The sequence below is a fragment of the Pararge aegeria genome, chromosome 11 (assembly GCF_905163445.1).
Source record: "Pararge aegeria chromosome 11, ilParAegt1.1, whole genome shotgun sequence".
Taxonomy (NCBI): domain Eukaryota; kingdom Metazoa; phylum Arthropoda; class Insecta; order Lepidoptera; family Nymphalidae; genus Pararge; species Pararge aegeria.
The window spans coordinates 12510914-12536091 of record NC_053190.1 but is presented as its reverse complement, the minus strand read 5'-3'; the positions used below and the strand labels follow the sequence as shown (position 1 = coordinate 12536091).

The window sequence follows — 25178 nt, the reverse complement described above, 5'->3', positions numbered from 1 at the left end:
AAAAGAGAAAAAAAATCCAGCTGTATGCATACCCTGGTAAGAAACCCAGTGCACGCCACTGCCAGAGAATATCCTGATATTATGAATTTCAGACAGCTGAAGTGGCAATGGACCGGGCACATAGTTCGGAGAAAGGATGGACGTTGGGGTCCCAAGGTGCTGGAATGGCAGCCCAGACCTGGTAAGCACAGCGTTGGTCGACCCCCAACGAGGTGGGCAGACGACATTAAGGTGGCCGCTGTATCCAAGCGGCACAGAACCGTGGAATTTGGAACTCCCTACAAAAGACCTATGTCCATCAGTGGACGTCTATCGGTTGATGTGATGATGATGATGAATTTCAGAATAACCTTGCCGGGGATGTAACTTGGTACTAACCACTTATTAGAGCAAAGTACCCCACCACTGCACCAGGGAAATCGTCATTGTTGGTCATCATAATATAATCTCACTTTAGGTGTGTCTCAACATGCTTTTAATTCCCCAGTTATGTTCAGAGGGCTTAGACCCATCACGGTGCTCTAAGTAAAGTTGGTGGGCTTAGGTTATAACCAACCACTATTAGGTATTGATTTTTCAGGTCTCATTAATAATGACTCGGGGTCGACAACTTAACATGCTCTACGAAACGTGATGGGATTCTTGCTACGTGCTACGAGTATATCATGTTTTGCATAAGGACAAACAGAACTCCGTTTACCCGTTGAGTATGAAACCCTAAAATTAGTTTTATAGCCTTTATACCTATATTTTTATTTCAATATAAGAACGATCAAAACGGCAGAAAATTTGTTATGATATCAAAGGGAAAACATATTCAAATTATACATCAAAGGATAACCAAAGAATACAAAGACACAATTATCCATCTGATAGTTGCAGAACTCCTTAATAGAAATACGAAATAAGGCAATTTAGTGGACAAAAGGGTACCCCCTCAATTTGACGGCGGACGCTGACGGCGATTCAAAAGTTCCTTGTCCGACAGTCCCCCCCACATTTATTGAATTTCATCCCGAATTTGAAGGATGACCACACGGTTTATTGTTCTGTCGAGCATTGATTAGGGTGTAACGTTGTTATAGGTAACGGGGGATTATTTCCTATTGGTTCTGCATACTCCTCTGTTAACTATTTTGTTGGTCTTGTGGTAAACATGTATGAGTACGAGTTACGTGGTTCTGGGTTCGGGTTGGCATAAATATTGGAAAGTACCAATGTGTTTGTTTTTGCTTTTTTTAATAATAATTAAATATACTACGACAATACACACATCGCCATCTGGCCCCAAAGTACGCGTAGCTTGTATTATGGGTACTAAGATGACCGACGAAAATTTTAATGAACAATAGACATAAATAATAATAAAATAATGTGTTTCACACACAGACACTGACAAAAATTCATATCACGCAAACATTTTCCAGTTGTGGGAATCAAAACCACGTCCTTGGACTCAGATCAGGTCGCTGTCCACTGCGGCAATTGGCTGTCAACTGGTTTTGCCCAGTATATTCTCGGAACCAGTTTGGAGTTAGGAAATTGGTTGTGTCATTGTCCATCGCCATGTCTTAGAGAGCACTTTAGTCCGTTGGTCCCATTTTTTATCCCTAGCATATGATAAACCTGCATTGGAACAGTGGGTGCTCTATTCACAATAATGCTCTATTCTCTCTCTACTATGAGAAATGAGGTTTGGGGCATTCATAGCCCGAAGAGTATGATGACCTTGTTTATTCTAATTTTAAGTATTTTGCACTAGCTATTTTGATTCAATCCGTGTTTTAAAGAAACTGGGCTCTTAATTATCTGGGCTATTAATCGTAAGATAAAATAATGTCGACTCATTTTATCTATAGCAAGGTTTTATGTTCTTTTTTATGATTGATATGATGAGGTTTAGGGTACGGCAGATTAGGCCCGTTAGAGTAACTAAACAAACAAAAAGTATTCAAATCGATCGCAAGACATGATCAATTTTTTTTTCATATTAGAAATAATATAACGATAAAGACAACCATATATATAATGCTTAACTTCTAATGTTTTATAATGGGCAAGGCAATTAAATTTGTCAAAGTCTATAAATTATTATGAATCAAAATTTTGGGCCCAAACACAAAGTAGGTAATTTAAAATCCTCGATCATATTACATGTTAACAGTGAATGAACTTGTGAAAATAAATAATTTCTTTTTACATTTTAAATCAAATAAAAACTCGCAAAATTACGAAAAACATATACAAAATATAAGAAAGCCAACTGAAAACCAGAGTCTATAAATAGAGAGACGCGCGCGGTCGTCTGTCGAAACCGCACAATTTGTCCCTCCATGGAGCTTTTCAATAATAATTCCACCATAAATTCTGCCCACCCTGACCGTCGGATAGTGGCTGTAACAATTAATTATTATATTGCTTTTTGACGGCATACCACGAATAGTTTCTTTATTGACTCGGTCCCTCGCTTTCAGTTAATCCTAGCTTTATAAGCGGCGCCTTTGTTCTTAGTTGATAACAATTTGCTAGAAAATAGAATTACGAGGTTGGGTTGAAGGATTGTAATAATAACAGGGATTCTTGAATTTACACGTGCAATATGTGTACACCCACACATATGAAATTCCGCAACACATATATAAGTAGAAAGTCTCTAGATGTATATTGATATTCAATCTTAATTTCATTCTTCATTTACTTCTCTACTGAATTGCCGATAGCAGTGTTGTATCGAAACATGTTAATCACATAACATATCAATTTAAAGAAGAACATAGTATTCTGCCGAAAATTTTACTTATTTTATGCTGTTGAATGAATGAATGAATGAATTCACTTTTATTGTACACCAAAGAAAAAAAAGTAGTTACAAAGATATAAATACATATAAAGAGAGTACAATTTGGTGGCCTTATCGCTACATAGCGATTTCTTCCAGGCAACCAATGGCGTAAAAGGAAAAAATATAGAAAAAAGGTAGGTGGTGCAATAAATAAGATTTAAAATTATACAAATATATAAATAAAATATATATATATATATATATATAAATATAACTATAATATATATATATATATATATATATATAAATTTTTGTTCTATTTACAACACAAAGCATACTTTGTTAATTTATCTTCTGCCATTTTTATTGCTGTCGGCTGTATTGATAGCGGTATCACTCATTGACAATCATTTTAAAAATTGAATGTAGTATTTATTTCTATTTAAATTATTATGTATATTGATTTGATATCTTTAACCATTTAAATTTAGTTAATGTATATATGCGGTCATATCACGACACCTACCTTGTATCTAAAGTTATGTCTTTTTACTCCTTTGTTTGCCTGGAAAACATCGGTATGTCGCCATAAGACCACAAAACAACTCGCTATCTAACCTGCTCTATGTATTCTTATTACTTTTTTTTTAGTTGGTGTGAAATAAAAATGTATTCATTGAAGTTGTGCAATCTTTAGGTACGATTTGTTCAATATATTCTTTTACCCAAAGGCAAAAAAAAAAGTATATATTTACATATAGAATTTTGAACAAAAGTATAGGTAAATTATCCTCAAAACATCAATGAGTAAATAAGATATTATGATTAAGGCCCTATTCATTTCGCAAATATGGCTTCATAAATATGCCAATCAAAGAAAGTAAATTATAGAGAGAATAAAGGGATTCTTATTTATTTAAATACATAGAATTATTAGCCTCTCTTCTGTTAAACATCAATCGTAAACTACAGACATTTATAAGAGACTACGATTCAAATAAACTTTTATTACTAAATAAATAAGATACTTCGCAATAAATATAGAAGTAGATTTAATAAACACCCAAATTATTTTGTGTTCTTATATAAGTACCTTTAACTGAGTATTTCACAAGTAATGCTATTTTCCTTTAAGACACTTTCCATCATCTTATTGTATGATCCGATGCCCATTAGGACACGGGTTTAATCCCAGAGTTTTTGATGGTTTCAGGCCGCTGTTTTTTGCGGATTGTTGGGCTTCATATGCATTTGAGATAATTATAGAAAACTCTAAGGCAAACAACGCGCAAAATTTCAAAAGGTGTGCCGTTGCATGACTTCAAACTAGGCCCCCGAAAGTTAAGCCGAAGTCCTAACCACTATGCAATCACCATCGATAATATAAAACCCTACTTGTTATTATAACTTATTTTTTTATTGGATCATGAAACTGGTAACAATCAATGACATTATCATGAGAATAACAAAAATAAAAGAGAATGACAGGAGATTGAAACCTTCTAGCAAATCGACTGCGCAGTACGATAGCAGTCGATGTGCAGTTAAAACTACTGCACTTTAGCTGCATGATACAACTACATTAGGATTGCATAACAACCATTACAAACCTTACACCGTTATGCCAACTGCACATAAACAGCACCACAATTTTTCAGTTGTCGTGCAGTTCTAATGCAATATATGTGGGTAAAGTGTCAACTTGATATCTTAAGCTGTTACTGGGATAAAGTAACCTCGACACACTGACGGACTGATACACAGACAAATAAAAAAGCAATCTTATGATACTCCATTTATTTCATGGAAGAGTTCAGAATCCTAAAATTACCCTTCTACATATAAATTTTAATAATAAATTCCTACTCGTAGAATGTGAATGTTCGTGAATTATTTAGCAATGCATAGGGCTGATACGGCGCAAAGCTCCGTTTTAATATAATATCGAAATAGGTCAAGATGTTCTCAACAGTAGCGATTGCTTATAATTTGGCGTATTGTTCGGAGGTAAATCGCATGAGAGCACTCCACAATGCCGCTTGGAGGTCTTTGACGCATGCATAATATGGCATTAATCCGACGGGAGTATGTCATCCACTTGATGCTAATGTAGGCATGGCTTTTGTACTTCGTAATTCCCTTTGCCTATTTATTGTGGGGTAGAAATGTTATATCTATCATCTACTTATGCCACTATGTATTCGTATGTAGTTATTTGAATGTAGGTTTATAATAATTTTACACCACCTATTTGTTTTCGCTCTGGTTGTCCTAATCCTAAGGTTGCCTGGCAGAGATCGCTTTTAAGCTATAAGGCCGCCTTTTGTATTCTACTCCAGTTTTTGTGTTTCTCTCTATTCGGCCTTTATTTTTCTAACTGTGTAGTTGTGTACAAATAAAGAGTTCAAATAAATAAATAAATAAGGTTTGTTAGATAGAGCTTCTAAAGCCTAAGTATTAAGCAGTATAGCCTAGTAGCCTATTAGGACTTCGGCTTTACTTTCGGGGAGCCAAATTCGAATCCCTTTAACTTTTAAGTTAAGTCCGTTTTAAGTAATTAAAATATCACTTGCTTCAACGGTGAAGGAAAACATCGTGAGGAAACCTCAGAATTCTCCATAAAGTTCGCAAATACGTGCGAATAGCTTCAATCCGCACTGGGCCAGCTTGGTTGAGTAGAGTCCTCCAGTTCGAGGAAAGACAATTGCTAAGATCCAAGCTGGTTTAAGTTGGCGGCCTCAATCAGATGAGATTCGTAAAGAGTTTATCCTCTCCAAGCTCAGTCCACCTGCACTGATGAATGAAAAACTTTATCCTGATCCCAATACAGAATTAAAAAAAATACAAAAGTAACGGCAAAAAGTTTATGGTCCTAAATGATTTTATGGCACGTTCATACGTACATATATAACCGTGTCAGTTAAGTATCATTACAGCTACTGAGGGTTCTAATTTTTTTAGATTAGGTACTTTCATATAAAATCTTTTGTCTTGATAGAGTAAAACTTTATATGAGTGGTGACCAAGTGCATCCTTCCAAACTTTTTATTTTTTTGCAGAATATAAAAGCTTTTTAATTAAAAAATTGTCATACTTTTTATTTTTAAGCAATTAAAAAGGGAAAAGTGAGATGCATGTTTGAGAGTTTTTTATAATGTTTTCAAAGGTTTTGACGGCCGATTGGCGCAGTGGGCAGCGACCCTGCTTTCTGAGTCCAAGGCCGTGGGTTCGATTCCCACAACTGGACAATATTTGTGTGATGAACATGAATATTTTTCAGTGTCTGGGTGTTTATCTATATATTATAAGTATTTATGTATAATTTCATAAAAAATATTCATCATTTATCTTAGTACCCATAACACAAGCTACGCTTACTTTGGGACTAGATTGCGATGTGTGTGTGTAAAGGCGTGTGAAGTCTGCATGTGGCCAGCGTGGACTTTACCCAAAACCCTGATGAAGGATATCCTCCAGGTATGTCTCGTAAGAATAAATGTTCTGTAAGTAACATTACATTTTCTGTTTTCTTTTCTTACTACTACTACTACTATTTCATTGCATACTTTAAACAATGAGCCTTAGTAAATCCCATAAAAACTCGTTCGCACAAAATATTACATGCATTAAGATCGAATCAGGCGTGCAAATGTTCATTGAAATTGCGAATACAAAAACGCATTCGTCTTCAAATTGTATTCATTCGGGGAATGCGTTCAGAATCTTTATAAATGCGATCGTGCGCGCTTCTGATTGTCCTTCCCATGACCAGTTTATAGTGAGCTCACATTGCCATCTATACCTCGTTGTTCGGGAATATGGAGTCATATCCAGTGTATCATGGGATATCTAAATAGATTGGAAATATAAGACGCGAGTCGCGTTTGAGCCTTTTATATGTAAGTATTCTTTATTCACACGCTGTGATGGGCTCCATTTCAAAAACTTAGTTGGATCTATAGATAGATGATATAACAAGGGCTGTGGAATTCCAACTGTATTTTATAATAACTGAGTTTGACTTTTAAAAACTAGCCATTGCCCACGACTTCGTCTGCGTTTGTATTGTTTTTTTTAATACCGCAGGAACCGTGTATTTACCCGGGGAAAAAGTTAATATATTCAAAATTTGATTATTTAGGTAAATGGAACTACAGCCCTGTTACAAATCGATACATAGGATTTTTATCTTTCCACACTTTTCAATATAATTGAATTATTTAAGTAGTTGAACATGTTTAAAAAAACGACAGAGAATACACTTTTTTTTTTCTCATATCATATGCACATAAGTCTAATTTTATTCTCATTCTGTGTCGCATGAGATGAGCAGCATTAAGGCATTAGCTTATTCGTTCATTTCGTAGATACTTTTTTAATAGTTAGGTTAGGTTATAGACGCTGTATCTATAACTATTGTCGTCACAATACTTGCCACCTGGTAAAATCAACTCTATACTGAAAGCCCATAAGATGAAGACGTCTCAAAGAATAATAACCTGAAAGGTTATGAGGTAGACATGTTCACTCAGCGCCGCACAATAGCGGGAAGAGCGTTTTATTCGGCCGCTTGGAGGTCTTATACGTCAAATTTCACATCTTGAATAGCGCCCCCAAGGAATCTTTATAAATAGTTGCGCAAAGGTGCTGTTTAATTTGATGGAAATACGGGATTCACTGCATGCCTCGAAGTCAACGGATTACGAATGAACGGCCCGGCTTAATTGAGCTCTTAATTAAGTGGAATATCTTTGTATTAGATCGTAAATTGTTGAATCAGAATCGGGATTCGAAATGTTTTAAATCAGATAGATAAGTTTTAATTTCAAAATTTGGATCGGTAATAAATATTTTTTACTTTATTGTGGTGTGGTAACCTCATCAATAAACTTTAACATAAGAACTTATTATGCGAGGATGCTTAACGTGTTCGTGTCTAAGCGTCTGTTGAGAAGCCCAATAAAAACTTCATCTCATTATACTTACCTTACTTAGATATTCCTACTTATCAAAAATAAAATTATCACAAAAAATAATCGTATGAGCGACTTTCATGGTGCAGTGGAGAACGCTATGATCATGCCATGAGACGGCCGATTGGTGCAGTGGGTTGCGACCCTGCATTTTAGTCAAGGCCGTGGGTTCGATTCCCACAAATGGAAAATGTTTGTCCGGGTGTCTATTTGTGTATTATAAGTATTTATGTATATTATTCTTAAAAATATTCGTCATTCATCTTATCACCAATAACACAAGCTACGCTTACTTTGGGGTTAGACGGCCATGTCTGTATTGCCTTAGTTTATTAATTAATTTATTTATGTATGTAATGTATGTAATGTAACTAGGAGCCTTGATCCCCGACAGAGGCGATTTAGGACCTGATAACATCTTAATTTTCTTAGTTCTGGTCAGTTGAGAGGTTCCAGTCATGACTAGTGACTACTTTAGAAATATTATAATAAAATTAATGAGATCAATTTTGTAGATTTTTTTTTCTCAGCAAAAATCTTATACGGATTAAAACTTACGAAGTTGTAGCACTTCATAATGAAAAAGATTTCTTAGAAAGATAAAAACATATAGTGCTCAAGAATACGGTAAAATAGAAATAAGAATAGAAAGTTAAAAAGAATCACCCAGTCGCAATGAGCGTCTTTACATATTCCCAACTAATTCTCCAACACAAAGAGGAACAAAATCTAATTTGCGACGTTGTTTACTACCAAAGTATTATTCTGTAGTGCTCGAATGCTAAGAGCAGCACGTCTATGGACAAGTTTCAGCAAGCGTCAAAGGTGTGTGTCCACTTATGTTAAAATTTATTGCGCTACATTTGCAAAATTCTGACGTCTGATAAACATTTTCTCAAAATTGTGTTGTTCAAACAATACAGGCGGTTGGCTTGTTGTAGAAGGCTCCCTTCTAATTTAAAAAGTTCTGGGATATCATGCGAGGGAAAGTGCTACTCAACACACCGACACCCTTAATCAATTATCTATTTCCCAATATTTATGAAATATCGTATAAGTAGACACAAAAAACAAACACCGTTTGGTTATTTTTAGCAAGCAAAAACATTGTACACCTTTTTAGCACAGCGGTAATCGACGTGGTGTTAATTTGGTTCGAATCTTGTAAGGCAATTTAAATTTTTTAATATTGTTTAGTCTGGTCTGGTTTTAGTTGTGGCTACTTAACACCCTACCAAAATAGACGTGCCACCAACAATGTGTGTAGTGTGGTTTTAACATACCAGTACATACATTTTATTCACTCTAATATGTAGTGTAATAAAAAAATTGGTTGCCTGTAAAGTCGGTATACGGGCGAAAGTTTTACGTGACAACGACTTTGAGTGGTAAAATAATTTTAATGTGAATATTCATTCGTATAGTAGGAAGAAGGATGAAATAATAGTAACAATTTAAAACATTTATTTATACAAAGAATTATATTTAAAACATTAATTTATACAAAGAATCTCGCACTGAATTTCATATTAACAAAATTTTATTTTTACCTTTACACATACATACGTATTTATATACAAATATACATACAATAACTTGCAATACATTTGCGTACAATGAAACAGCGTTTACTACAAAGGGACGCGTGCCTTTCTCGCTCTCATTGTGAGCGCATAACGTGAGCGGAGCGTAACGCAGTTTCTTGAAGTGTCACCCGGCAAACCAATTTATAAGACGTTGTCACGTCAAAATAAACACTATGATTTAAATTGTCTCAACGTTCACAGCATAGTGTAACATCGAGTAAATGTTACAAATGCAAATGGTGTTTGCTTTAGGACCCGGTGGTCCGGTACTTTGACAAAAAGAAGCATTGCATACAGCTCCACCACTTGTAGGTAAAGCCGCATTTTCTGTGTCTGCTGAACATTTATTTCAGTGTCTGCTTTAATTAGTGCAAGGAACTAGTTATCGTTTGCAAAAGCTTCTAAGAGCTCTTACTCTACAACGACTGTAAGTAGTACTAGTATAAATGTTTAAATACAAAAATGGAAGGAAATATTATTTTTCACTATGTAAAAAAGTCTTGCGTGTGTCTATAAGCGTTTACAAAACACACGAAATAAAACTTCTTTTATTTATTCGCTTGTATATTAAAAGCAAGGCATTAGGTTTGATGTGATCAGTATAGGAACAGTGATCAGGAGATTGACGGAAATTTGTCTAGTTTTTATCAGCTTGTGTCCACTTCACGTTACACAGTAAAATAAGAGTAAAATATAGGATAACGGGTGCAGTATAATGCTATTATGTATATTAGAGAAAGATTAGATTAAAGTAACGGGTACGTGGGTAAGTAAAGGGATCGTTAATTATGTTGCATACTGTTGTAGTGAGGTCAACCCTAGTAGTAGCTAGTATCGGTGGTTTGAAGACCTATGTAGTTGTTCTTCTAAGATCTATGAAGTTATAAAGGAAAAAGAAAATATTAGCGTAATGGTTTCTTAATATTAAATATTTCGCAAAGCTCAAGTGGAAATGAGCAAGGCACATAGCTCGGAGAATCTGAAGGGCGTGTTGCCGGTGTACAGGCGTGACACCTGATGTGTGTGTGATGTGGATGTGTTCCTTGCATGATCTTGGAAGTGTTGCACTGTTTATAGGCGATGGCTTCCCACTTACCATCAGGTCCAAGCAAGTCCAAGTCCAGCATGACAAACGAGCCGTGTCGTGTGGTGATGTCAGATCAAAGAGCAGTTATCACCACTCCTCGAAATCGATGTCGTACGAGGCGACTAAGGGAATGTAAAGAAGAAAAGGTAGCAGCGTCCTGCTTACTACCATCTTCTGCGATCGCCAACCAATCTGCCCAACGTGAGTAAACTCCAGTTAGAAGAAGCCAGCAGTGGACTGTTATAGGCTATTCATTGATTGATAACAATAGTGTCACATCAATACTTTATTGTCAATCGAGCTCAATTTTATTTCTTTAATTCTTTGTATAGAGTAGCAATCAGTGGCGTGCATAGAGGCGTGGCGTGCAAAAAAAAATATGAATAGGCATTGTAAGAGTTATAAAAAGCCTACCCTTAGGTATTTATAACTGGTACTGGAGATTTTCTTCATTTTATATCATCTGCATAGCCTGTGCATACCCTCTATGCACGCCACTGGTAACAATCACCATCGTCATCATATCAACCCATTACCAGCCCACTACAGGACACGGGTCTCATTTCAGAATGAAAAGGGGTTAAGGCCGCAGTTCACCACGCTGGCCTAGTGCGGATTGGTGGACTTCACACAACTTTCAGAACATTATGCAGGTTTCCTCACGATGTTTTCCTTCACCGTTAAAGCAAGTGATATTTTAATTGTTTTAACGTAAATAACTTAGAAAAGTTAGATATGCGTGCTGGGATTCGAACTCGCCCCCCCTTAAAGTGAAGTTGAAGTCCTACCCACTGAGCTGTCACCGCTTCAAAGTAGTATATATATATATGTAGCAATATTTTATATATAGTAGCAATGTTGGATTTGAACCTAGGTAGGCCGCGATTGCCAAAGAGTCGCTGGTTCAAATCCTGTCGGTTCCGAATTTTTTATATATATATAATATATGTTATTTTTATATGTATGTATATATATATATAGGCCTGGCCGAAGAAGAATATCATGGCTCAAAAATCTACGACAATGGTTTGGAAAGAGCACCAAATCATTATTTAGAGCAGCGGTGTCCAAGGTAGAGATAGCCCTAATGATTGCCAACCTTCGTAAGGAGACGGCACCCTAAGAAGATATATATATATATATATATATATATATATATATATAAAAACCACGCCACTGATTTAATTTACTAAGCACTTGAACAATCCCGTTTCCGTGGGATCTTAAACAAAAACACTATTTTAAAGAAATGCATTTGTGAGCAAATTTTAATTTAATTACTCAACTTATTTGTGAATTTTGCAGGCACAAACATTATCTTCATAACATGAACCATCTTTTTAGCTTTTCCACGTTTTTTCTTTCATCGATATTTCAACCGCAACCGCAGCCGTGCTACAAAATGAATCGGTACAGTGCACGAAACATTTTCATTACTTATTTTAATAGCCAATAAAGTCGTCCCAATTTATTGCAACTATCTCGTGTGGAGAATCAAGCGAGACCTCATGAATAATGGGTGGGACCTTTAAACTTTAATAAAGCACTGTACTACCCTCGGCGGAGTATGGGATACGCTTTGTAATTTCAGTGAATATGAATATGTTTTTCGAAAATTGGACTTTTGTTATAATATAACTTCAAAGAATATCTAAGTGAGTAGTGGATTATAACTAAAATATTATTTTGTGTTATAATGGTTTATTTTGTCTGTCTGGTTGCCTGGCAGAGATCGCTACTAAGCGATAAGGCTGCTTCTGTCTGTTTTTTTTAATTCTTCTTCTGTATTTTTTGTGTACAAGTAAAGAGTAAAAATAAAATAAATAAATAAACACAGATTTATCTTGAACAAGTCCCATCGTCTTTAGCCTCCACTTCCAGCCACCATCATAGCTCCATTAAGTTGAAAGTTTTCCTATACTGCGCCTACTAGGTTTATAGTGTAACAATACTTTTTACAGTAGCATAAGTTCTACCACGAATTACTATGTTATGGAGTTAAACCAAAACACAATTTTGAAGAAACGCACCTGTGAGCAAATTTTAAGTTTACAAATTTATTAGTACGTAGAAACATTGCCGATGTTTGTCTCTTACTTAACATTGCTAGAGGGTCAATAGATAGTCCGAAATTACTTACTAAGTTAGATTTTATTGTACCCTAGATTACCTAGACATAAAAAGATTCTGCAAGTACCCTTAACTAAAAGTAAGAATAGATTTAATTACTTTGTAATCCGTGTCTCTCGCCTTATTATTTCTGTTTACAATGACCCCGAAATTGACTTATTTTGTGGTGATATGAACAGTGTACGTCGCAACTTAGTAGATAAACTGTTGCAAGGTAAACTTAATACTTAGTTACAGTTTGCTGCGTTTTTGATGGGTTCTATCAGGTACCCTTGATATATAAGACTTAACTGTGGAAACCTGTTATTAGTTTCAAGTCAACCAATTTGTAAACTATTTAGTAACTACAACTGTTGGTTTTCGAATTAAAGAAAAATAAAATAAAAATGTGGCCCTTAGCAGGATAAGTCTTTTGTTATCAGTGCTATTTAAATCCACAGGATTCGATTCAAATAGCACTCATAATAAAACCAGAAACAGAATCCTATTTGGAAGACTCATTACATTTTTATTCACCTTTACTAAGCATATTTCACTTTTATTTATTATACAACTTAACTGAAATGTTCATACAAAACCCTCAATAACAATAAACAAGGCGAAATCGCTATTACAAAGCATAATCGCTTATATCGCTCGCTGAGTTATGACGTCGGCAAAGCGACAGATTGCCAGCATTACTGTTATAAATTGCAGTAGACATCGTGCCGGGAAGGTAGATGACCTTTGTTTTACGTTACACAACTACTTGATATTAGAAATACATAATGATTCTGACATAATTAAAATCGAAACATAAAACGTTAAGTTACATTAGTGACTTTTATTAGACTAACTAGCTAACCCGTGCAACTTCGTCTGCACTGAATCGGTTATTAGCGGTTTTAATATCTTAAAAAAACCTAGAAACGAATTGCAGCGCTACCTACCAGGTCCAGTTTTACTTCCAAAGTATGTTACACGCGGCCGGGCGGCCCGCAGCATTTTTCTTACTGTTTGCGTTTCTATGCCCGCCGTTACTTCTAAGCGATAGGTTCAATTTGAACAATTTAAAAAGTAATTTGCAGGTATATAATTAAAATTCATATTTATAAAACTATTTATTTGGATAAGTATTAATATCATGATAGGAATGTCAACATCTTACAATTATACCAGTTTTTTCAAAGAAAAATTATAAAAAAAGTAGTTATTGTGACTTAACCATAACAGTTATTATGTAGGTATTAGCTTAGTAGTACTGGTTTCTTATTTTCACGCCGGTCGTTGCGATAGCCGAGAGCGCAGTGGTCGAGTGGCCAGACGTATGACGCCGCATCCGAGTTCGAATCCTAGTCTTGAAAAAGTTGTACTCTTTCTACTTTTTATGTTTTATAATTTGTTTTCACATATCGCGGAGACGATGTGCGGTCACGGCCATTTAGCGGTCAGCTGTCTAAAGCTGGAACAAAATTTATGGCTAAATTAGCACCGAAATTTGAAAGAGCCATCATAACTAAAAAACTATCGGATAATGTTTTTCACTTGAACAACGTTTATGGGAAATCTATTGGTATCTGGCATGCCAAAGATTTGAAGACATTTTGGCGTGACAGTCCGGAGAAGAAATAAAATATATACTTACTTATGGGATATATTTTCTTTCTTCTCTGTGTTGGGGGAATATTATGTAGGTATTAGCTTAGTAGTACTGGTTTCTTATTTTCACGCCGGTCGTTGCGATAGCCGAGAGCGCAGTGGTCGAGTGGCCAGACGTATGACGCCGCATCCGAGTTCGAATCCTAGTCTTGAAAAAGTTGTACTCTTTCTACTTTTTATGTTTTATAATTTGTTTTCACATATCGCGGAGACGATGTGCGGTCACGGCCATTTAGCGGTCAGCTGTCTAATGGGACAGAACGATATTTGGTGGATATAATTACGTTGTTTGAGCTATTTTGATTTTATCAAGAAATCTTATAATCGATTTGCAATGTGCGGTCGATCATTAAGTGAGTGAGATTTGTGTTCCAAAAAGGGGTAAGCTGCACAAATTGTTTTGTAGATTAAACTATTTGCCTAGCTTTGCATAGTTTTGTGCTTAAAATATTCTTTCTATTGTCGTAGCCTGAAGAAATGCCCTTTTTAACCCTGGCACTATAAAATTACTAAAGCCCTGAGATCAGCTAGCCGAGGTCCACTGGTTTTTGGCAGAGTTCCGATCCTTCATCAAAAAACTCTCCTGGCGTCCAAACTAATTAGGCTGTTAGTATATAGGCATAACGTAGAATTAGTTTTAGCTTGCAGTAATTAGCTGTAGTTAACTTGTAATGTCTCTGTAATGTCTCTGTAATTAAATGTTTTATATATAAAGTGTCTCAGTGTGTTATTTTACGTAAACCCGTAACACAGTTAGACATATAACCTCGCGGATTCTTTTGTAGATAATCACGATTACTTTAAACATGTGGTACATTATATTTATGTATCATCAACCATTTTCGCGGCATCCGCCAGTAAAACTCTTCATCGGTATGACATCTTTAAAAAACATCGTTATATTTCAGCCAATTTACAGAAAACCATGGTAAAATAAACACTAAAACCATCCATCCATACTTAGAACCGTCCATCCATACATTCATCCTCACAAACTTTCGAATTTATAATATCAGTAGCATGCATTCGATCGTTTTACCATATGCCTTGCGACTTGCTGGTATCTGCGAAGAGTTATGTCCTTTATCTCCGACAATATTTATAAGATCTTCATTAAAATTAGACAATACATGCTTGTTAGTATACACTTTCAAATAAAAATAATTATTGAAATCGGTTCAAATTTAACGGAGCTATGAAGTAAAATTGATAAAAACTTTCATCGCATTTCCCAGAGGAAACTTTTTGCTTATCGGGATAAAAAGTAACTAGCCTATATGTTGACAGGGAATATCAGCTACCACTATACCAAATTTATATTTATGTGTATTTAAATCCGTTCAGTAGTTTTCACGTGATGCCCGGACAGACAGACAGACATACAGACAACAGTAGCTTGTGTTATGGGTACTAAGATAGCCGATGAATTTTTTTTTATGAATACGTTTAATATACAGATAAACACCCAGACACTGAAAAATATTCATGTTCATCACACAAACATTTTCCAGTTGTCGGAATCGAACCCACAACCTTCGACTCAGAAAGCAGTGTCGCTGACCTCTGCGCCACTCGGCCGTCTCGTATGGTTTGATAAAATAGAGGTAGGTACATAGCTCAACGGGTTGCATAGTGATTGTGACGACACGAATCTTGCCGTGGAGATCCGGTGACGTCACTCTGGGTTTAGAACGCGAATTTCGATTGGATGTTCCACCGATGTAAAACGGGTAGGTTCTACTCCTCAAATGTTAGGCACTGGTCTAAGCAACAAGCAGATACTTACCGGTCGTACCGAGGCGATCCAGACCGAGATCTGTTTGGTCGTATTTCGATTGTATCGGAGACAAGACAGCACGTGGCAATGCTGCCTGGAGAATTTGATGATTTGGTTCCACACTCCACTCACACACTGCACAACAACTTCACAGGGGCGAATTAACTTGAATTATGTTGTCTACCACGATAGCGGGAATAACAGGAGATCAAATTCTAGTCATTTTCGAACCAGCAGCGTGGTTTTTTCTACGTTCGCGTCGATAGTAACTTTGCAACTCCATTCGGCTGGGGCCAATGAGCATTCGTGTACAACCGTAGGCTCGGGAAGCGAGCTCTGCCATTGGCTAGACCAGATTGCGAATAAAACGATACTATACAAATAGAGTGAACTTAATTTGAATGATTTTTAAAAGTTGAACATATACGCGGAGCGAACATACCGCCCACCAAAATACAGCTGGTATTTTCCAGTTAAGCAGGAATGATGATCGAAGCGAATTTTGAAATACTAATTAAATTATAAACTAAACTATATGCTAAACTTAATTAATATGTTAAGATTAGTGTGCCGATAAAACAAGAGAGTACATATCCTTAAAAAATAGTCGATTAGTAAATTAAGCACTAGGCGTAATGGCCAATGACCATCGCAGTAGGCAAACGCGATTGTAATATTTGATACATTCTTGACTGTTAGACGCTTTCGCCCATCCTGCTCTTGGTGTTAAATACTTAACGTATTCCTTTATCCATTTGAAGAAACTGAATTTGATAAACTGGGACGTGAAAGGGTCCTCTCTAAGTAAGACAGAGATGCTGCATTGTATGAATTTAAAATTAGCGCAAGGAAAACAACCGCCCACCGTGAGAGCAGCCTCCACGTTCATAAACAGGTAACGATTTTGGAACCACTTCGCTATGAATGATTGCTTCAATTGCAGGTGCCGGTTTACGAAATGGAATATAGAAATTTGGTCGGTCATTCATTACCACAATAAGTGATAATGAATGACCGTTTTCAACTTCAGTGAAAAGTGAACCGGTATTATGATCACAAATTGGAAGGTATAGATCCGAGATACGATAAGATTTCGATTTATTTTTTAAATGTTTTAAAGGGTGGATATTATTTATAAAGAAATCTACTTTATCACCTTCCTGAATGAGGGGCGATTGACACTCTTGTTCAATATCCTTAATGCGCGTGGTAAAAAAGTGGTTCCTAACACGAGCCTTGGCACACAATAGCCGAGTTTGAATAGATCCATCATGGCTCAAGACTTGTAGGTATAAACTTTGCTTTTGATAGATAGAACGATATGCGATAGTAGTATCGATAGTGAGACGTACGGGTAGTTGCTGGTCTGGCAAGATCCCTATCTTAGCGGATAGCTGATCTGGTAATTCATTTGAGGATTTTAGATCGCGTAAAAGCGTATTGGTGGCTGATATCGCACGTAGATTATGCACGTTTATATTTGAAGATGGGTTGTCAATGAATGATTGAGGTTCTGGAAAATATTCCTTCTGAGGAAGGCTTGAGAGCTGATCTGGTCGGACGTATACCAACTTGGTCGAGTTAGGTAAAACCTCCGGTGGCAAAATAGTATTCACGAGTGGTGCTCTTCCTACCAACAGCCAACCGAACAAAGAATTTATGGCGAGGGGCTGATGCTCATCGCCCTTTATGATGTCGTTGAGTAAAGAGTTTGCGAAAACGTCAGCGCCTAAAAGCACGTCAATAGGTCCAGGAGTATCGAACCCGGGATCAGCTAAAGTTAGCGAATGAATATGAGACCAGCCTTGAGTTTGAAGTTTCGCGCTTGGATGATCGCCACAGATTGTTGGCATGACATGCATGTCAACACCAAATAACGTGTGATTATTAGCGGCAACGTTACAGTGAATCTTGCCGGTGATACTAACTGCGACACCACCCAAGCTCTTGATGTTGAATTTGCCTGGAACTGGTTCAACATTTAAACGTTGAGCTGCCGATTGAGTTATAATGCTATTTTGACTTCCGGTGTCAAAGATTGCTCGAAACTGATGATACTTGCCGTCTACGTCCTTGATTTGAATACTAGTTGTAGCCAAAAGAACGGTTGTATTCGCTACATGACTAGAGTTCCCAGCAACGAGAGACACGGATTCAGAGTCGGTAACGCAATAATCTTCCTTGTTCATGTCACAAATTAAAGTGTGGTGTTTAGCTTTACATTTGAGGCATCGAAAAATGCTGACACAGTTTCGCAATTGATGAGATTCCTTGAGGCAGTTGTAGCACCATCCTTTTTCGGTTGTGATCGTTATGCGCTCAGCTACGGATTTAGAGAGAAAAGCTTGACATTGTGAGATCGGATGAGAATCACCGCAAAATGAACATTTCATTGGAACTGATTTGTTAGTTTGAGCCATTAGTTTCGTTGACGGTTGAGATACATTCGAATTATCGATTAATAAGGTGTGAGTCACATTAGATCGCCTAGGATTAGAGTACATAGACTTAGAAGTTTCTTTTGCTAGATTAGGATCTTTAGAAAACTCATTAAAGTGATTATCTCGCATAAGTGCTTCACACTTCGAATGTAAAAACTCCTTTAATTGCAGGTATTTGGGAAATTCCGACTTAGTACACTTCTCTTCGAATTCGCGGCGCAATTTCGAATCTAGTTTTGATAAAATGTGATAAACAATAATAAAATCCCATTGATCTACTGGAAGTTTTAGTTTCTTTAGAATACTTAAACTCTCATCGATACTATCTAAGGTTCGACGAAATTCAAATGCGTTTTGAATTTTAAAATTAACGTTTAATATATCCCTCCAACAAGTGAAAGCCAACTCTCGTTTATCCTGATAACGCGTGACCAAGGCCGCATACGCATCCGAGTAATATTCACTCGTAACCGGAAACACACGAATAAGAGCTAACGGATCGCCGCTTAGGGAGGAAGTTAAATAGTGAAATTTCTCCACATCGGTAAGCGAAGGGCAGTCATGAATAAGCGAATTAAATGTATCGAAAAACTCAGGCCATTTTTTAATGTCACCTGAATAGGTAGGCAATTGAATTTTAGGCAGCTTAACGTGTGACAATGATGACTTATTACGAAGGTTATCACTAGATATAATTGATGAATTTAATTCTGCTTTTGTTAAGGTACGACGCATAGACATAATTTGGAAATAAGTATTATCAAAACGAATGCGCATTTCATCATCAGCATCATCACCATCGCTTGCATCATCGCATGTGTCCAAAAGTTCAAGAATAGAAAAATGCGCCTGTTCAAAGTCGTTAGCAATTCTCTTTGCTTGATCACAGTAGGTAAGGAATAAGTCGATCTGACTGTCATCGGTTTTAGCTAATAAACCAACCTCTAACGCTTTAGTCAAACGGTTTAACGCTATTGTCCGTTTTCGACGTAAAGACGGTAGGTTTTGGACAGTAGAACAATCGGTTCCCGCCGGTTTAGACTTTATTTTCGTTGAACTAAGCTTACGCCTTGTACTAAATGACATTATCACGATAAATATAAATAAGTTGAATGTCAACAAGGGAGAAACTATAATAGTAGAAATAACCGGATACTCATAACCGGACAACCGCTCTTGAAGCAGCAAAATAGAAGACGGTTCGATAGTTTCCTGCGTAGCTGAGGTACTCTTTTAGTGGCTGTATGAATGCTGTTATAGCTACAAGCTACTGCTGCATAAAAATCAAGGGCCTACTATATCAATTTATATGAATGTTTGATTCTTATATTAATTTTTATAAGTTCGAGTACGAGATTATTACAGTCGTCACCTATTGCATAAAACACCGATAAATAGATAGTTTGTTTCACACAAGATCCGCTTTAGCTCGATAAACCGAATAGAAGTCACTATAGCCGATAAACTATACCTATACATAAGCACCGATATGTTGTAAAATTGCCTATTATATAGGCATGATCTATAGCAACACGTATTGGAGTAACAAAGGGGCTTAAGAACATAAGATTGTCACACCCGATAGAATACACGTAATCACCGATTTTGATAGATTGTTTACGCGTGATGTGTAGGAATCTTAATATTCTACGAATCGAACATGTTTTAGATACAGCTGGGAATCGTATTTGGATAGTTTGTAAACAACACAAATTCGGAACGACGCGACGCGACGGTAGTTTGATAATATCTTGGCAGATATCTTTCACTTAATAAACAAGCCTGAAGTATGCATGAATAGCGAGTGGAAAAGAGTGATTATGAATGATGTAGATACGAACCTGTTTTATTATTTATCTGTAGCTATTACTATCAAAAGGAACGAATCATTGAACTATTATAAATGCAGTCAGCCAATAACCGATGAGTGTTTAGAGCAACATGGCCGAATGCGTTTTAATGTTCCATATTTAACACTAAATTATGAAATATGACTTATTTATAGTCTAATTCATATGGCAAAAGTTTATTTAAGATAGATTACGATAGAATTTAATTAATTTAAGTACTGAGTGCCTGCTCAAATTGGTTGTAATAGCTAAAATTACGATTTATATTAGAAAAATACCAGCTATATTACTCGTTACGCGTAATATATAAAATACGACTCAAAGTGAAGTGACCAGACACCTTTCCCTGGTTTCGGCACCAAAAGATGTGACGACACGAATCTTGCCGTGGAGATCCGGTGACGTCACTCTGGGTTTAGAACGCGAATTTCGATTGGATGTTCCACCGATGTAAAACGGGTAGGTTCTACTCCTCAAATGTTAGGCACTGGTCTAAGCAACAAGCAGATACTTACCGGTCGTACCGAGGCGATCCAGACCGAGATCTGTTTGGTCGTATTTCGATTGTATCGGAGACAAGACAGCACGTGGCAATGCTGCCTGGAGAATTTGATGATTTGGTTCCACACTCCACTCACACACTGCACAACAACTTCACAGGGGCGAATTAACTTGAATTATGTTGTCTACCACGATAGCGGGAATAACAGGAGATCAAATTCTAGTCATTTTCGAACCAGCAGCGTGGTTTTTTCTACGTTCGCGTCGATAGTAACTTTGCAACTCCATTCGGCTGGGGCCAATGAGCATTCGTGTACAACCGTAGGCTCGGGAAGCGAGCTCTGCCATTGGCTAGACCAGATTGCGAATAAAACGATACTATACAAATAGAGTGAACTTAATTTGAATGATTTTTAAAAGTTGAACATATACGCGGAGCGAACAGTGATAATAATATTTTTACCAGAATCCAAACTTTATTCGAACAATATAAGTTTGATCATCATCATCATCGTCAACCCATTACCAGCCCACTACAGAGCACGGGTCTCCTCTAAGAATGAGAAGGGTTTAAGGCCGTAGTCTACCACGCTGGCCAAGTGCGTATTGGTAGACTACACACGCCTTTGAGAACCTTATGGAGAACTTTCAGGCATACAGGTTTCCGTTTACCGTTTAAAGCACGTGAAATTTATATTGCTTAAATCAAAAACGCACATAACTCCGGAAAGTTAGTGGTGCGTGCCGGGGCTCAAACTCGGTTTCCACGAAAGGAAAGTCGAAGTCACTAAGCTGTAACAGCTTAAATAAGTTAAACAAAAGCTAGTAATTTAAAAACCTAATCGTTTCATGCCTATTATTATTCAGAAATCCCAACTACTAAGAACTCATATTAAAACGTCTATTAGAAAATTACAAAGCAAGTTAAATTGCAGCATATTATCATCAATGTAGACTTTAAAGCGTAGCTTTTATTTTTCTGACCATAGAAGCACATTCATTTGGTGCAACTTCTGACGCCAACATGTCCAATAACCAACTGAGAAATGAAATATTACTAGAGTTAGCATTTTTACAGTCTGTGGGTTCCAAAATTTTTCTTGGTCCTTTTATTAATGGGAACAAATTAAGAATGGTTGGTTATTATATAACGTGTATCCTAATGATGTGTACAATAACGCAACTTTCATTCACACTAATCACTGATGGTAGCAAGGATTGGCTTGAAATCATCAACATCGCCCCAAATCTGGGTGTAATAATAATGGCTTATATAAAGTATACAAGAAGTCACGCTTATAAAGAGTTGTATGAAGAGATATTTTACCATTTTAAAGATGGAATGTGGAATATCGTTGCAAGACAATCCCAAGAACACCAGAAAATTGTGAAGAGCTATAAATGGATGGTCATGGCAATCAATCGCTTTTTAGTTTTCTATACTATTCCTTTAACTTTAATAGTCGATTCTTTCCCTTATTTATTTATGGTGTATAATAACAAAATGCACGGAGTCACTGACGAATATTTATATCCTTACGATGCATGGTATCCTTTCAATAAAGTAAAATGGTACGCTGCTGCATATATTTGGGAAAGCTTTATGACAGCTATTGTTATAGCTGTTTTTGTAATCTTGGATGTAATGCACACATCTTATATAGGATTTATTTGTATGGAATTAAAATTACTCGGGAATTGCTTAGAAGAAATTTTGAGTCCAGACAATGTGGTTGCAATACTTGAAGACCGTAACGCTCGTGAGGTTCACCGGACTGTCGTAAATAAATTGAAAATCATTATATCAAAACATATCTTCTTAGCCAAGTAAGTAGTAGCTTGTTATCATAAAATAAAATTTAAAAAGTTCTACTATACCCTCAGCTACGATGACTATAACTGTTAACATTTTTTTAGAATAACATCTAAACTAGACAAAGTTCTGGGTGACGCAATGCTTCTCAACTATTCCCTCGGAGCTATATTCATTTGTTTAACAGCTTTTACATTCACGGTACAGTGGTTTTATTTATTCATTTTGAATTGTTGTTGTTTTTGTCATAAAATTGTAACTTTCTTTAAATCTTTGGAGTTAAACTTTACTGTAACTTATTCACTGGCATCTTAGTAATAAGTTACTTGTCTACCACCCGAATAACGACTTTTTAAATACCTTCTATTGGTAGCTACCTAATCATAAAAGGGACTATCTGCCACTTGAATTTCATATACTTTTGTAATGTGGTAAGCAATTCTTGTTCAGACATGCGTATGAGTAGTCTAATTGGAATATTATATTACAGGTTGTAGATGTCACATACAAACGGATACGTTACTTTCTTATGTTTATGTCGCTAGTCATTGAAATATTTAATCAATGCCTTCTTGGACAAGTATTAAATGATCATGTGAGTTTAATTATCAACACTAATTATAATTCTACTGCTACTTGCTTCCAAAATTAATAGGTGTAAATAATTTTATTAATTTATAAAGTTCTGCTTCGGTTAATTCAAAATTCAATCATGTTTTATTTATCTGAAGACAGTTTCCTGATCAAATCTCCAATTTTTAATTTTCATCGTTACATTGAAATTGGACACTCCTCCAAGTCATTTTGTTCGTTTTTATTTCCATACCCCATTGACGAAGTGTTCTAAAAAATGATCCGATGTTTAGTAATTCATTTTAAAATTTTAATAAAAGTTCCTTAAATATTAATAAATAGGCAATATTTATAATAAAGATTATTTCCCCAACAGAGCAAAAATCTCACAGAAGCAATTTACTTTAGCGACTGGTCATACGCTAGCCCCGAAGCAAAGAAATTGATGCTAATGTTTATGATGAGAACCCAAAAACAATTTCGTTTGACAGGAAAGGGATATATTGTTATGAATATGAACAGTTTCAGTAGCGTAAGTCAATTGAAGTGTTTACTTATGAAAGTGAAAACATATTTTATTTTTCAATAAAAATATCGGTAAGAAACAAAGTTGTATCAATATATCGCTGAAGCCTTCTTTTAAGAGTAGTATTAATACCCCTGTGTCAGAAGACTCCGCTCTTCCATTACAATTAAAATAAACTTAACAAAATACATCAAAATGAAGGTAGGAAAACAAACATAACAAGAGATACAATGATATACAAAAGGACAGACATGTTATAAAGAAATTTAGATGATAATAAAAAATTACAACCTATAATATACAAATAAGTATGCGTGTTTCTGTGTATGTTTGTGTGTGTGTGTGTATGTATGTGTGTGTGTGTATGTTTGTGTGTGCATGATCAAAGTTTGTGTAAGACAGATATTATATTTACCTTTATAAAATATTTTTCATTTATGTGCAAACCGTACTAAACCATTTCCTTAACTAAAAAATGAGTGAAATAATACTCCTTCTTTTCAGATATGCAGCTCATCATATCAGTTTTATAATTTATTGCGCACGATTTATAAATAATGTTAATTCAATTATATTCTTAGTAGACAAAAAAAAATACGTAATAATTTATAGTTATAAAAAAAAACATTTATTTTAGTTTAAAGGAAAGCACTTTTGAAACGGGTAGTTACATTAATTCCTATTGTAATGCACTAAGTAGTTCATATTCTAGTTTTATAAGCTTGTATTCATTATTAACTTAATTATTTGTATTTTTTTTAATGGTTGAGAAATTTATGGTAACTATGAATTTGTTCGATCACTGTGTTCTTGTATTTAAATTTAATCCACGTTGTATTTTTTATGTTTAGATTATTATAAATATAAACCTGCTTGCCTTTTACCATAAAAATAAATAGATTTTCTTTGAAAATAATAGTTGCATTTCAGTTTATTTTTATTTAATCATTTAGTTGAATTTACCATAAATGGACGCCAGGCTAAAGTTGAAAAGTTCCAGCATGCATTTGGCAGTAAAAATGAGGGTGCTACAGTACAATGGCTAATATTGAAGCGATTTCGCTCCTATGATGCCATAAAACCAAGATGTCTACATTCATATTACTATTCTTCGTAGGCATATTGATAGAATATTGTTATCGACCGTTTTCATTTTGTCTGAAAAGTTGAGTATGACTCCCACAATTTACGCAACGTATTATAAGACGCCATTTTCGGTAAATTTAAGTGAGCTTATTTTATCTGTACATTTCAAAAAGATTTTAGTAAAATACGTGTACAACTATAACATTATAAACGATTAAACAAAATAGAAACATCATGCAAAAGGTTATATTATATAATATTCAAAAGGAATTTTGAACTTGTTTTAAGAATTTCAATAGGCTGAATTCTTACCACGACCCACCCAACCGGTAGCCAGAAAGAAAGTGTACTTCGTCTAATGAGCTACTTAAAAAAGATTAAATATAAATGTTTATTATAAGAAAATCACGACTCC

General features: G+C 35.7%; 1 protein-coding gene across 1 annotated transcript; it reads left to right on the top strand.

Annotated features, from left to right (window-relative positions):
• Window positions 1-19257: 19257 nt before the first annotated feature.
• Window positions 19258-24235, top strand: LOC120627428 (odorant receptor 4-like). Its single transcript, XM_039895429.1, has 6 exons — window positions 19258-19306; window positions 21755-22592; window positions 22683-22779; window positions 23069-23173; window positions 23528-23683; window positions 24182-24235. Exons 1-6 carry the CDS (start codon window positions 19258-19260, stop codon window positions 24233-24235), a joined length of 1299 nt encoding a protein of 432 aa, XP_039751363.1.
• The last annotated feature ends 943 nt before the right edge of the window (window positions 24236-25178 follow it).

Excerpts from the sequence above, each read along its gene's own strand:
- LOC120627428 (XM_039895429.1), top strand. The coding sequence starts at position 19,258 with ATGCGCCTGTTCAAAGTCGTTAGCAATTCTCTTTGCTTGATCACAGTA. Across the intron at positions 19,307-21,754 it reads TCTTTGCTTGATCACAGTAG|AAGCACATTCATTTGGTGCA; the intron begins GTAAGGAATAAG and ends TTCTGACCATAG. Across the intron at positions 23,684-24,181 it reads ATATGAACAGTTTCAGTAGC|ATATGCAGCTCATCATATCA; the intron begins GTAAGTCAATTG and ends CCTTCTTTTCAG.